At 41.6% G+C, this 14,048-nt stretch overlaps 1 protein-coding gene across 3 annotated transcripts in view; it reads right to left on the reverse strand.

Annotated features, from left to right (window-relative positions):
* Positions 1-39: 39 nt before the first annotated feature.
* sptb (spectrin, beta, erythrocytic) overlaps positions 40-14,048 on the reverse strand; it is a 34,875-nt gene continuing 20,866 nt past the window's right edge. Inside the window, exons 20-37 of one of the 3 annotated variants that reach the window (XM_070920967.1) lie at positions 13,692-13,916; positions 13,010-13,099; positions 12,165-12,455; positions 11,737-11,867; positions 11,283-11,487; positions 10,645-10,868; positions 10,246-10,396; positions 9,702-9,946; positions 8,543-8,681; positions 8,095-8,179; positions 7,154-7,350; positions 6,738-6,820; positions 6,088-6,146; positions 5,924-5,928; positions 5,505-5,755; positions 4,313-4,486; positions 3,950-3,992; positions 40-3,441 (exon numbers count right to left, since the gene is read on the reverse strand). In XM_070920967.1, coding sequence (XP_070777068.1) covers positions 3,250-3,441; positions 3,950-3,992; positions 4,313-4,486; positions 5,505-5,755; positions 5,924-5,928; positions 6,088-6,146; positions 6,738-6,820; positions 7,154-7,350; positions 8,095-8,179; positions 8,543-8,681; positions 9,702-9,946; positions 10,246-10,396; positions 10,645-10,868; positions 11,283-11,487; positions 11,737-11,867; positions 12,165-12,455; positions 13,010-13,099; positions 13,692-13,916 — 2,790 coding nt within the window. In that variant the 3' untranslated portion in view covers positions 40-3,249. Of the gene's footprint in view, positions 3,442-3,949; positions 3,993-4,312; positions 4,487-5,504; positions 5,756-5,923; positions 5,929-6,073; positions 6,147-6,737; positions 6,821-7,153; positions 7,351-8,094; positions 8,180-8,542; positions 8,682-9,701; positions 9,947-10,245; positions 10,397-10,644; positions 10,869-11,282; positions 11,488-11,736; positions 11,868-12,164; positions 12,456-13,009; positions 13,100-13,691; positions 13,917-14,048 lie in introns of all 3 variants that reach the window. The other 2 variants (XM_070920966.1, XM_070920965.1) reach the window with 2 other exon arrangements.

The raw sequence follows: 14,048 nt of genomic DNA on the forward strand, positions 1-14,048 counted from the left end.
GCAAAGGAGATTAAAATGCCATTAAATAAATCCAAACTGTATAGTTTCAGGAGTTTATTTTAAAGTTTATTCTCTCAAAATGTATTTGATATTTCTTGACAACATTTCTGGATATTTTACATAGCTAGAGTACAAAATGCAGATTAAAAACCACTGAACAGAAAAGGCAGGTGGGAAGGAGTGGAGGAATAAACAAAGTGGATGGAGGTGACAGAGTAGGTAGTGTCTGAGTTACTGTAGATATAGTGACCAATAAAAACAAGACTGAATACATGTGATGCAAGTCTCCCAAACCATTTCAAGGTGCGTTTATAACAGAATAATTGGGCTACTGGTACTAGTAGCACAGACGTGATGTTCTTCTGGCCCTCTGCACACGGAAACATCTGTATTTCTTGTTTAGACGGCCGCAAGATTTAAACTACTTTGTTCCTTTTTGTAAATGTAGATGACCTAGACGGAGATCATCCTGATGCTACCTCATTTCCTCTTGAGCTGAACAGTGTCGTTTTATCTTTCTACGCCTGACTTCCACCGCTTCAATGAGGTCACTTGAGTTGGATTGTAGTTCAGGGACGGAGCCCGGAGTACAAGGCAAGATGGCAGTGGGAGAGAGAGAGTGTGTGTGTGTGTGTGTGTGTGAGCCACCATCCTGGTGACAAGTTCACATGTATAAATGCAGTTCCATATACTGTACATACTCTATATTCCCTGTATGCGTATATCGATTTTTAAAATGTCTTATTCTCTTATGGCTTTATTATTGAAACTAAATGTACCAAATTCTCGCTTCCTTCCTTTCTTCCCTTACATTCATATTAAAGACACATTCCCTCAGCTCCATACTGCTACTGTATGATCCTCGCCTTTAGATAAAGAGCATGCCTGGTCCTGTTGTGTGGTTTTGGAAAAGAAGTCAAGATTCATCCGACCCACAGCTTGTCCTAGACTTTGGCTGGTACCGTAAAACGTACTGAATAATCGCCCAGGCTCTTGTTCTGCTTTTTACAAGAGCTCCCGGGTTAAATTCTAGTTGGCTGTAGTTTGACACTCAGCATTTCTTGTAAATGAAAAAAATCGAATTTGTGAGCCCAGAGGGGTGTTTCATGAAGCCAGACTACCAGTTAAACCAGGCTTATTTCAGCAAGTCAGGCCTATTTCTTTTCATAAAGGAGGTTTCAATAAGTCTGACCTAGGTTACCATGGAAACGTATCCCTCCAGACAAGCCTGGGTTTGATTAGGTTTGTTTTCAGGCTTAGCTGCACCTCGGGCTGAACCAGTGTTACAATCAATCTGCCGGACTGAAACATAGTGTTTTCTCCCTGAAGGGGAAACAACAGATTTAACACATTTTGACATGTGCTGCACTTTTTGCATACTTGAAATTTGAACCTAACTTAATTCCAGTCAACAAGTGTCCATTTTAAAAGCACTCCAATGAAAATAAAGCCAAAAAAACAACTTTGACCCACGCCTGTATCCTCATAGTGAGCAGCATTTTCACCATTTATTCTCTCTTTGAATGTCACTTAAATAAAATTAAAGAAACAGACACCCAGAAATCTGTCTATTAAAAATGCAAGAGGGGCAGGCAGCCAGTCTGAAGGTATTTTAACAGTATTTTCACCATATGTCCAAACAAAGTAGGAAAATCATACTGATAAGAGTAAAGTTTCTAAAAATGTTTATTATCTTATTGTTGTGCTACTAAATAAACTACCTGACTGGGCTCTTATTGTATATTTCAAAGTTGTTTAATGGTATCTTGTATCTTACACATCTACACATTCATTTTTAGCTCTTATTTTACAAAGAAAGTTCCCATTATTCACACGGGACTCAAACCTATAAATTCATGATTACTAGTAGAGCCTGAGCTCCCTGCTGACCCACAACAACTGCTAAAAGTTGTCTTTTTGTGTTTATGGCCGTGGTTTTGTTAATTTTTGCTGTAATATTTTATTTTCTGCTGATATTTGCTGCTCTGTGGCCGTAAACATCGCAGTTTTGTCTTTACATGTCAGTTTTCTTCATTATCAATTCATGCTATCAGTGTTTCATGTCTCGTGTCTGTGTTTCAAAATAAACCAGACTTGACTTTAGGAAACGGAACAATCCTGGTTCTGTTTGTTAGGCTCATTTCAAGTCAGGCTTTTCACAATAAGACCTGCTTTTCTGTGCCACCTTGATGAAACACCCCTCAGATGTATGCTAACAGAATACATTTTCACACCTGTGTCACTGCAAGCCAAAGTTGAAGACAAATAAGGCAGGTCGAGTTGGTCTTGATTGAAGGTTCAAGAATATCACAATAGCACCATATCAAACTAACGTAAAACATACTTCATGCATCTGTAGATATATAAACTGTATATGTATATATGTTAATTAATAGATATGAAATTTTCAATACACAAGTGTTGAGTATATTTCAAGTTCACAGAAATAACTACTGCCACAGTTTAGTTGGGAATACAGTCCGACTAGATCTATATTCAAAACTGACTGATGGTGGTGTCTCATGACTGCTCGTGTGTCATCAGTTACCAATTTAAAGTCTCAACAGTCAAACCCTTCACAGTGCATAGAGCATTTAGTTTGCATGCCTGCAATTACACTTGGTGTGTGTGTGTGTGTGTGTGTGCGCACTGTACAGCACTGCACTACGGTTTGCTCATCACCAAGTCTTTACCCCACATTTACAAAGCTTTTTAAAGCCTGTTAAATTCATTCTTTAAGTAGAATTTAGCGCTCCAAATTCAAACAGCACAGTATTACAGTTCACAACCATTGTATAAGGCAGATTAATAAAAGTACTCCATAGTACTCTTGAGTCACCCCATGTTCTTTACAGGCCTTCATATCGTACATAGCTATATCAAAGCATGCCATCCTAAAGCAAAAAATTGCAGCAAAAGTAACAAAAGAAAAGTTTTACAAACATTCTTTGGTTGAGTGTGAAAGGAGCATTCCTGTGCTTTAATTTAATGCTTTGAATCTGGCATTTGTTAAAAAGAACACAAAGAAAAAAAGTGGCCCTTTGCATGGTACTCTGGCTTAAATACAGGCAAACGAGTGAAGGCTTTAACCTAAACTACAATATTTATGTTAATTCTCGCAAAATAATATAAAAAATCTAGTGATAAAAAGCTCGCTCTGACTGATTGTACACAAATACTACTTTCTCTTTCCAGGTTGCCTAGGCAACCCCCCACCCCCCACCCGCCCGGTGGCCTTCCCATCTCCTTTCACTTCTTCTTGGCAAAGCGACTGAACTTTTTCTCCTTGTCTTTCTTGGCAGAGCTGGGCTCAGGGTGGGCAGTGGAGGAGGAGGGAGCGGGCAGGCTGTGGGTTTTGGCCCCTGAGGGCCCCGACGCCTCCTCCGCTGCCAGGGGTTGAACGGCCTTCTCCATGGCCTGGCTCCAGCGCTGGAGCTCCTCCTGAAATTAAACACAAAAACACACCAGTGGCTTACGGAAGTCCACCTCCAGAGGGGCAGTGTGTGTTTTGGTCTCTTGGTCTATTTGAGTAAATGAACACATGGAAGTGGTCACGCATTTAGCAAAGAAACTTTAAATAACGTGTTTGGGAGGCTAAATAGGCATAATATAGATGGAAACAACCTCGCTGTGAATTATTTTATTTAGTCAAACTTAATGATCCCTGTAGGGTAAATCTCTCGCTAAGTGATGTTGAAACGGAAGAAATATGAACACCCTCATTAATGCCAGCTAGTTACATAAACAACCTGACCAAATCACTTATACATGGGCAGACATGTCAAACTGAAACAGCTCATAAAATAAAATATGCATGTACTACATGCAGCATTACACCCTGTGACCACTGCTTTACATCGGATCAAAGATCAGGACAAGTGCAGAACATTCAGTCTCGTGATACATGGAAAGTTATTCGTCGTTTATCTCTCGGTGGTTAAAAACTCACCTCGTCTTTACACTGGAACAAATATTCACTGCCGTCTCCAAGACTGTGAGAGGGAAAAGAAAGTGAAGTTAAAATTGACTGTGTGGAGAAAAGTTTATTTTATATTTAGACTAATTTTGACCATTAGAGTAAAATAAAGAGTGTAAAAAATTTTTTTCCCCAAAACATATTTTTCAGTAATCTGATAATGATAATAAACTTGATTTATATAACACCTCTGCTACACAAAATAAAAAAGAAATACAAAAAATACCACACTTGATCTTCTCATGTAACTCTTATTATAAGCTTATTTCCCAAAATGGCAAACTATTCCTTTGATAGTGAGACAATTAAAAACCTGCAGATGGACGGGTTTCTCACCGTAGTTTGGAGACGTGCTTCTTTTTCTTGTAGTTGGTGAGGATCTCCCAAATGGCGTTACTGAGGGACAAGGGGTCCTCACCATGATACGTCAGCCCCTGGTTAAAACTCTTGCCATCCTTATAGGCCGAGAGCTGACCCGGCTTCAGCACACAGTACAAGTTGTTCCACGACCTGAGAGGAGGAAGAGGAGGAGGGGATGGAAAGATTGATCATATCAGGTAGCTAATTTCTGGCAATAATGTGGATTCAATTTAATTCAATCCCAATTACTGGAGCCACAACAACGCCACCACTCCATTAAGACTTAATTCAGTTAATTAGAAGTGAGGAGAGCGGTTGGCGCAGCTCACTGCTCTGTAACAACTGTAAACAGCTAGATCGCCTGCACACAGCCGTCATGAGGTAGGAGTGAAACAAAACTAACTAACTTGAGAAGTAGATGGTTAATATTTTCTGATATTTTCAGGATTAAGTTTTTTATGTCCGTTATGTTTAGGATGTGAGATTTAATATCCACAAGTGAGTAAGTCCATAATTAATACTTTTAATACTTTTATAATTAACACTACTGAGGGCATTTTCATGTTAGGGCTTTAAGTGAACGTTAACTAACATTGGTTTGTGCTGCTATATTTTGATTCAGTTTTTAAGACTCACAGCTGGCAAACAAGTAGCTAATGCAAACCCCCCCCCCCCAACATCTGCTGTCTAAGCTCTAGCTCCTTAAATACAAATCATATATAAAGCTTCTTTACATATTTGCTGTATAACGTAACATAATGTTTTGAATGCATGCTATGTCTTTTTTTTACAAGGCAGCCATTGGTTTCCTTTAATTTCTTTTCAATATGAAAATAAATTGGAAGACTCTTGAAACTTGAGTTGTTTAATCCGTCACAAGGAAAATGATCTTTTAGCCGCGTGATGTTTAAGTGCAGATTGATTTAAAAAGTCTGAGTGCAAAAGGTGAGATAACATAAAAATGAATGCAGACTTGATATTCACTATGATGGATGAAAGACGGTCAGCAGTTTTTCAAGCATGCCAATAGACCTTCCTAACGTGCAGAAATGAATGGAAGCAAATTAATGTGTGGAATGGGTGGTGGGGCGGTGAGAGACGGCGTTACATGAGGTAAATGGGCTAAAACATGCAAAAACAATACGGTGGTCCTTTTCCTATTATCTACCTAGGTGAAACCTTCTTTCCTGATCCCTCCACATCGTGTTTGCGGCCCAGCATGCCCTCCTTCAGCACAGTCTGGGCTCTGAGGGCCTCCGTGGGCATGGTGGCCGCCCTCTCTGATTCTTTCGGGGTCACTACTGAGACAGAGGGCTCCAACTCAACAAGAGAACCACTCTCTCTCATTTCTGACACTGTGGTGTCACCCACTGTCCCCTCCGGCAGACCTGAACTGGGCTCAACTGCACCACAACCAGACTGGAGGAGAAACAAAAAAACAGAAGAGACAGAAACCAAACACAGGAAGACAGAAACAGAAAGAGAGAGGAGAAAAATCATAGATAAATCAACAAATCAACCTGCACGTTTGGAGGGGATGGGAGAGCAGAGTGTGCCCTTGATTTACGCATCAGTGATTATTTATACAAGTGCTCACAAAGGGTTCTCAGCAGAGTCAAATGTAGTTTGTTTTAGAGTAAAAAAGTCAAGGAGCTCTTATAAATGCAGGATTTAGCAAGATAATAGCCCAGAAGAGAGGCTAGAGATTTCTTTTTTTTATTTCAGCTTAAACAGAGCCAAGTGAGTGTAGCTACTAACCTCAGTGGTGCCAGGCTGTGAAGACCCTTCATCATAGCCGGTGTCTTCTCTCCTGTAGGGAAGAGGGCAGCATGGGGTCTGCATGAGAGACTTTCAAGAGCAGCAGTTGGAGAACAATGTGTTTGTGTGATCTTAAAGGGTTTAACAGAGTTTTAATGACTTGCAATATTTAGTATTTTTGTTATTGTCAACAAATCCCATGAAAAGACAAAACATTGCGTTTGTCCGTCTCTCAATACTTTGACTTCCTCGGCCTGTCTGTGGCCCATTTGTTCTTTCTGCATATTTTTGTATATATTTTGGCTTTATTTTTCATAAAACAGCTGGGATTGGGAGTGCATGTGGGATTGACTCAAAGTAAAATAATGAAGGAACATGTCACCCAGTGCGACAGTGTGGCTCATTACGTGTTTTTAATAGTTTTTAGAAAACAATGGAGGTCTGTGGCACAGAGGAAAAAGGCTCTAGAAAGGCTTTAGATAAACAGACAATACTTAAAATTTAGAATATCACCAGACTTATCCTTTAAAAGGACTGTTGTGATGATCGTCACCAAATAATTTTGTTTGTATGCACGTCTGTGCTTACGGGCGCGATGGTGCATGTGCAGTATATGACTGCATGTGTGTGGGCGTGTGTGTACCTGCTCTCCTTATCTGTACGCTGTATGTCTTTAATGCACTGCTCCATCTCCTGTTGCTGCTTCCTCAACTCCAACAACTCCAGCTGCAACACAGTAGTGAACTTGAGTCAGCACCTAATCCATTATTTGCTTCAATTTGGAAAAACATAATATGACACATTTGTTTATTTTACAGGGAAAGTGCGCAGCTTCTTAGCTGTACCAGAGTCAGCTATGTGCTAATTTACTGCCTTTGTCTTCAGCCCTCATTAACCAAACGTGTCGTTTAAGTTGTTGTCTAAGTCTGCAGGTAAGATGTAGTCCATCGATATTTCTGACAAGACCACAGTGTTCATTATATGTTTCTCAGCAGCGGTAATCATTCATGTTTGTTCTTTGTAGTCAAATAACTGTAGACCATCTTTCAGGTTTGATACCGTAGTGAGGCGCTCCAGTGCAGAGAAGCGCTCTTCCCAAGTGGCGGTGGACTTCTCAAATGCCTCGTGCCTCTTCAGGAGTTTCTCGACCTCGTCCACGGTGTAGCCCAGGTCTTTACTGGTCACGTAGGGCTCCTGAGCGATCAGCCAGGCCTCCGCCACCGAGGCGTCCCGCGCAAACTGACACACCTCCAGCACTGGAGGCCATAAAGACGGAGATCATTATGAGATATGTAGTTTTTATCTTACAGTAACAGCATTTTACAAGACCCTTCTGTTTCATAAATATTAATGCTGGCCATTATTTGAACTATTCTGCTCATACAGTCACATTATGGGGACACACCTACCACTGCTGTGCTTTGAGTCAAGAATTGATTTTATGGTTAAGGTTAGATTAAGGTTATGTTAGGATTAGGGCTGAGAATTGAATTGTGTGGCAATTTTGGACGTTTTTAGAAAGGGAGGACATTTTTATAAAGTTAGGATCTTTTTGGAAAGCGAGGACAATCTGGAAAGTGTAGACACAGTTACAAAGTGAGAACATGTTTTGGAAAGTGACAACACATTTAGATGGTGAAAACATTTTGGAAAGAGAGGACAGTTTTTGAAATATTACAGTTTTTTCTGTGGTTGCCCATCTTGTACACCATCTTGAAAACATTTACTTACTTGGTGTTGGAGAGAACACATATTGTTTTATTGTACAGAAACATTATCATGCAACATCTTTGTCTCACTATTTTTAAAACTGCAACAAAAGATACTTATTGGAGTCTGAGTGCTTTGATGAACAAAAGCCACAGTGCTCTTTCATGTGCAAAGGTCTGTGCACATATGAGATTTCACTTCAGTTAGTCATACAGCCATTGGCAGTTTTAGATTTGTGAAAGGAATAATGGATTTGTTTTTAGGTTGAATGTTACTGAGGTTTTACTCACAGAGTCTGAGCCAGTCCCATCTGTCGTCCCACTTGAACATCATCTCCGTCCTTTTCTCCGTCAGCTGCACCAGCTTCTCCTTGATCTGACGCAAGCAGTTATACAGTCGCAGTTACATATCAGCATTATTAAACAACTCAGCCCCAAGACTGGCTATTATCCTCTAAGAATTAGTATTGTGAAGTAATTAACGGCACGTTAAATTCAGGCCGGGGTCAATTGCTCATTTAAATTCTTTTGGCTTTTCCATTTCTAATTAGTGTTTGCTTTATAGTCTCCCTGATGAGTGTAAGATGAGTGGAATTTTTTTCTTTCGTGGCGATCCAATTGGTTCCATTGTGCCAGACAAGAACAATCACTCCCAGAAAAGTAATTAAATTTAATGAAAGCAGCAATTTGAGGCCCAGCTGAGGATGAAAAGAAGTAGCCTTCGCTGCTGAGGCCTTACCTCAGCAGAGTCTCGGTGCTTGCGTGTCAGCAGGGCCTTGCCGAGGTCTACGCAGTCGGTGAATTTCGCTCCCCTGGCCTCAATCTCTGAGCGGATCCCCTGGTGGTACTTCTGCAGGAGCTCCACGGATGAGACATCCCTGATGTAGAGGAGGGAAGGAACTAAAGTGATAACAGGTAATGCAAGAAGTTTATCTACCTCTGTTGGTGGGGACTGGAACTGCAACTGTAATGACCAGGCTCTGGCAAGTTTACAGTGTCCTTGATCTAATACAAAAATACTGCAGTATTACTCTACTAGTATAACAGTCTCATAAAGAGATAATATACTGAAGCTCAAAACATTGTGTAGAATTATATTTCTAATTTCTGCTTGTGAACAAATAGATTTTTAGGCTGAATTGTAGCTTTTTTGGGGGACAAAAAAACTTACTTACTGCCTTTAATATCTGAATATTATTCATTGAGGTTATTATAACCTTCATGTCACATACATAAGTACTGTTCAACACAAGCACTACTGAACATTAAGTGTGAGAACAATAGCTATGATAACAAATTAACTCTAATTATACAGTATATAATGTGAGGATTTCTATTTGAGTCTACATTTTACTACTTAATTGAAAATATTCACACCAAACAAATGAATTATGTTTTGTATGACTATTGACTGAATAAAAAGTAAAACTCAAACACTCAAAGGGCAAGGTTTCAGTTTTGTTTTCCAGCTGTCAGATTTCTCTTTAGTAAAAAGAGAAAAACAGCCTCTTGCAATTTGGAAATGGCAGAAATTAATGTTGATATAGTTTAACATATTATTTTTTTACTATACGTTTTTATTAATTTATTTGAGCCTACATCTTATTACTTAGTAGACATTATTCTTCTCTTTCCACCTCAACAATTTAAAATATATGTATCTATACATACAGAAACAGTCATTTATCTCAGTTTTAATTCATTTTTGTTGACAACTGAAAATGAACTAAAAAGTGAAACTCAAATACTAATAAGAGCAAGGCTTCAGGTTTGTTATCCAGCTGTCTGAATCAGATGTCCCTTCAGAAAAAAGAAATGCACCCTCTTGCAGTCTGGAATTTGAGAAATTGATGTCAAGTTGAAATGTAATCTAATTCTTGATTCCGAGGTGTGCTCACCTGGGTTTCTCCTGAGTCTCTATCTGCTGGATGATGCTCTCCATCCAGGCCATCAGGTCTCGCACCATGGTGAAGAAGCGGAACTTCTCAGCTGTGTCCACCAGCTGCGCCCGGCGGCCGTCGCAGGCGTCCAGCAGGCCCTTCCAGGCTTCCATCACCTCTCGCTCGGTGGCCTGGATGCTGTCCGCTCGGCCCCCTGCATACTGGGCATGAAGCCGTGAAGACGTCTCCTGGAACTGTTGAACCTGGAGGCAGGAGTAAATTATAAAATATTAATTTGACCTGATGTTAATATAAAATATTGATTACTGCAGCGTTCATTTTTCTAATCTTATTTATTGGACTGAGCAATGGGTTTAAGAGGCTGATAGAAATGTAAGAATCCCCCTACTGGACCACCATTTATGGCTTCTCACCCTCTCACAGTTGTCCAAACATTGCAGCACTCGCTCCCCGCTTTCAGATATGAATCATCAAAGTTTGCCTCTTGGCCGCTGCCTGCTGCGTTCCCTCAGAGTTAAAGGGCTGATCCCCAGTGTTGTACCTGTTTGCCTAGAGCGGTGATGTCTCTCTCAAAGGCGGCGTGCATTCTGTGGAAGGACTCGGCTTTGCTGAAGTCCTCTCCCACATCATCAGGCAGCTCGTTCTGCTTCTCGTGGATCTGAGTCACGAGCTCTTTCCCATCATCAAAGTACCTTAAAAAAAGGGGTCGATCGATCACTCTCTTTGGCTCTGTGTTTATTACCATCACCCTCCTTACTATAATCAATGTGAAGTTGTCATGTTCAAGTTGAATTCTTTGTGACAGATTAGTTGCTCCAGATATCAATATCATTCTCACTTGTTTGGACACGTTATGTTGCATTACAGGATCAGACAGGAAATCTAAAAACCAATCCGTCTTTCTGCTCGTGGTCTCGTGCATCAATACTGTTTTCCTTACTTGAGCAGTTCGTAAGAGGTTGTGAGGAGCTGAGCGCGAGTGTCAATGAGCTCCAGCAGATCAGCCCAGCTCTCATTGATGCCATCCTTCCACTCCGCCATGGTGGCTGCCTCGATGTGGCCGGCTTCGATCAGCTCGTCTATCGTCTGGTTCACAAAGTCCACTCGCTCCTGACCTGCCATCCCCGTCTCCCGCGCAAACTCTCTGAACTTATCCCTCAGCAGCTGAAGGGAAAAGACAGATATGCTTTTAAGAGATTCAACAGTTTTATTTTCGGTATTTGATTTAAAGCTGCACAGGACAGTGTGTGCATTGGGATCCTATATAAATACCCAATGAATCATGCAGTGATTGCTCATGAATGCTCAAAAGTTCATCAAAACAGATGGTCTGTGATCACTTTACACCTAAAGCAAAAGCAAACGAAAGAGGTAGATTTTAAGTTTAAGTTTACGCCGTTCTGCACTTTGGTACAACTAAAAAACTTGCGCAAGAAGACATGAGGGGCCGTCCTGGTTCAGACACTGCAAGTAGGCCTCAGGGTTATTTTGTGGCCACTTTCTCTCTCTGTATGTGCTATAATGTTTGTCTCATATGGTATGATGGCAAGTGTGTGCATGTTTTTGAGTAAATAATACCGTGACGTGGTCCAGGTCCTGGCCCATCTCCTGAGAGGAGGCCACCATGTCTCTCTCTGCAATCCAGTGTTCCAGGTCCTCCACCTCTCGGCTCAGCAGGAAGTGGTGGTAGGTGTGGTCCAGCTTCTTCCTGCGGTCCTCCGCCAGCTCCTTCAGCCCTGCGTACTGCTTATCTACCTGGCCCTGTCGCCTGATGATGTCCTCACTGCAGACAGGACAAAGGGAGAGGACGGGAGGAAATGAGATGCAGGGAGGATGGAGAAAATGAGAAAAGGGATTGGATTTCAGGTTTACTCTAGATGAGGCGTGTGATTAGGATACAGGAATTATCACACTTTACATGCTTGTCTCTCTTATCACCCTAAACCACAACTGACTGGGTCAACACAAGTGAATTAGCATCCTCACAAGGAGTTCAGATGTGATTTTTTTTTTGTTTTATCAAAGCACAAACCCATCAGGATGGTCCTCAGCAAACATTTTTTGGGCACGGTCCGCCAGCCTCTGAATGGAGTCAGCATAGTCATCCACGGCTTGCTTAAGGATCATGTGGCGCTTCAGCATCAGCATGGCACTCTGCTCATCCTGGAGAGATGGAGGGAGAGGAGGATGAGGAAGAGACATTATGCGTAAAAGGGACAGGAGACTGCACATCAAAGCAAAACAAAATACTCCAAATGAGCTCTCAGTAGAGGGTGCCACTTGTAATCATGTAACCATGTAATCATGGTAATGCATGCAGTGCCACTTGTTATTTGCACAACATGATATGCCTTGTTTTGATTTAGATAATAAGATCTGTGTTTCAGACATCTGCGGCCACTTCCCTGAGTTAATCGGTCTGCTTCCTTGTCTGTCTTGCTCCGCAGCTCTGCTCCTCACCTTGGCCTTCTCATCGGCGATCATGTAAAGCTCCTGCTCCCCTATCCAGGCTTCGGCCTCATCCGCGTCGTTGTAGTACTGCTGGGCCAAGTTGGAGCCGTTCAGCCTCTCCCTGCGCTTGGCCATCTCGTCCTGCAGCCGGGCCCACGCCTCTTCCAGCTCCTTCAGCTGGCCCGCGATCCGCTCAGCCTCCGGTCTGCCCTCTGCGCTGGCGGCCGACGCCATCCTCCTTCCTCGTTCTAGTACTTCATCGATGCGAGGCTGGTGGCCCTCAACCTCCCTCTGCAACGTCTGATAGACACAGAAGGAGACAGTGAGGGTTACAGCATTGCCCTAAAGACAATGTGATAGTGTCCAAGTGGCTCTGAACTCGCTCTGCAGCTGCTTTTTCGGCCCATGTATCAAACAAAATGTATGCAAGGATATGTTGTTTTCTTTGCAGAATAAGTAGCGACCATTGAAAATCTGTTTGCTGCACAGTAAATCAGTAAATCGTCAGAGAAATTACTATTCTGATAATCAATTAATCGTTTCAGTAACTTTCCTAGCAGAAATACTGAAAAAATACCAAATACTTTATCCCAGCCTGTCAAATAAGAGGATTTACTGCTTTTCTTCGTCATATATATAATTGTAAACTGAATCTCTTTGGGTTTTGGACTGTTGGTGGGACAAAATGAGCAATTTGACAAAGTCACCTTGGACTCTAGGCAATTGTGAGGGGCATTTTATAAAACTTCATCAGAACAATGAATCAAGAAAATATTAGATTAATTGAGCCAAAAAAGTAGTGATTTACAGTGCAGCTTATCACAGCTCTTTTTTTCTACAGACAAATCCCTTACCTGGTTCTTCTTCAGCAGCATTTGCACAGTTTGAAGATTGTGGCCATGCTCTTGTGACATTGCCAGGGGCATCCTCTCCTCAATCCAGAGCTGAGAGAGAGAAGAAGAAGAAGAAGAAGAAAAAGATTATGGCAATGAAAAGAGAAAATAGCGGAGGGAGGATGGTTTCTGTTGAGAAATAGCTTTGAAGATCTCAGATGTACACATAGTATAAAAGAATGTAAAGACCATCTTTTTTATATTAAATTTTACCCCTTTACAAAATGTCTCCAACATCTCGAACAGTAAAAATCCTTCTTTAAGCCGTCTCCTCCAGCTGATTAAAGTGGATTTAGGCAGTGAAACCAATAAAGGATTAAAGCTTTTTACCCAAATTCACCTGGAGAGTCAATTTCATGGAGAGAGCTGGTGGTCTTACTATCTTGCATACTAAGTGCAGATACTGTAATTGAAATTTTTATTTCAGAATTAATAAGTTATCATTTTGGTGGGAAAAAAAACACCCTCTGAAGTTCAGGCTTCAATATTTCTAAAATATAAGTCCCTAAAGGTGTCATTCAAAAGCCAACATTAATCCAGCTCCTTTAAAAATCTAACATTCTCTATTCTAATTTTCTGCTATCAATCATTTTGTGAGAGTTTCGACACTTTAATTTTGCTCTGAAATTGGATCCACGCTCACAAGCTCATCGGCCAGGTCTCTGTAGAACTGATGGACGGCCTTGGCGGCCTCCAGCTTGCCCTTGCGCTCGGCCAGTGGCGTGAGGAGCTGCTGGAAGTCTTTCTGCAGGGCCTGCTGCTCGGCCTCCAGCTCCGGCAGGTCCTCCCTGACTCCGCCGTGCTTCCTGACGGCCTCCTGGAGCTCCTCCAGCTCCCGCGCCCGGTCACGCACCTGGTTCTCCGTCATCTGGCACAGGGAGATACGATTAGAGAAAAAGATGAATAGCCTTTCAAGAGCCTAATCAGGATGTAGTGGAGGGTAAACCCACAAAAAGTTAGTTGGTCTCGCCGTTTATGTGCGAAACTGAGCTCAGCCACT

The sequence above is a fragment of the Enoplosus armatus genome, chromosome 15 (genome assembly GCF_043641665.1).
Source record: "Enoplosus armatus isolate fEnoArm2 chromosome 15, fEnoArm2.hap1, whole genome shotgun sequence".
Classification (NCBI taxonomy): Eukaryota; Metazoa; Chordata; class Actinopteri; order Centrarchiformes; family Enoplosidae; genus Enoplosus; species Enoplosus armatus.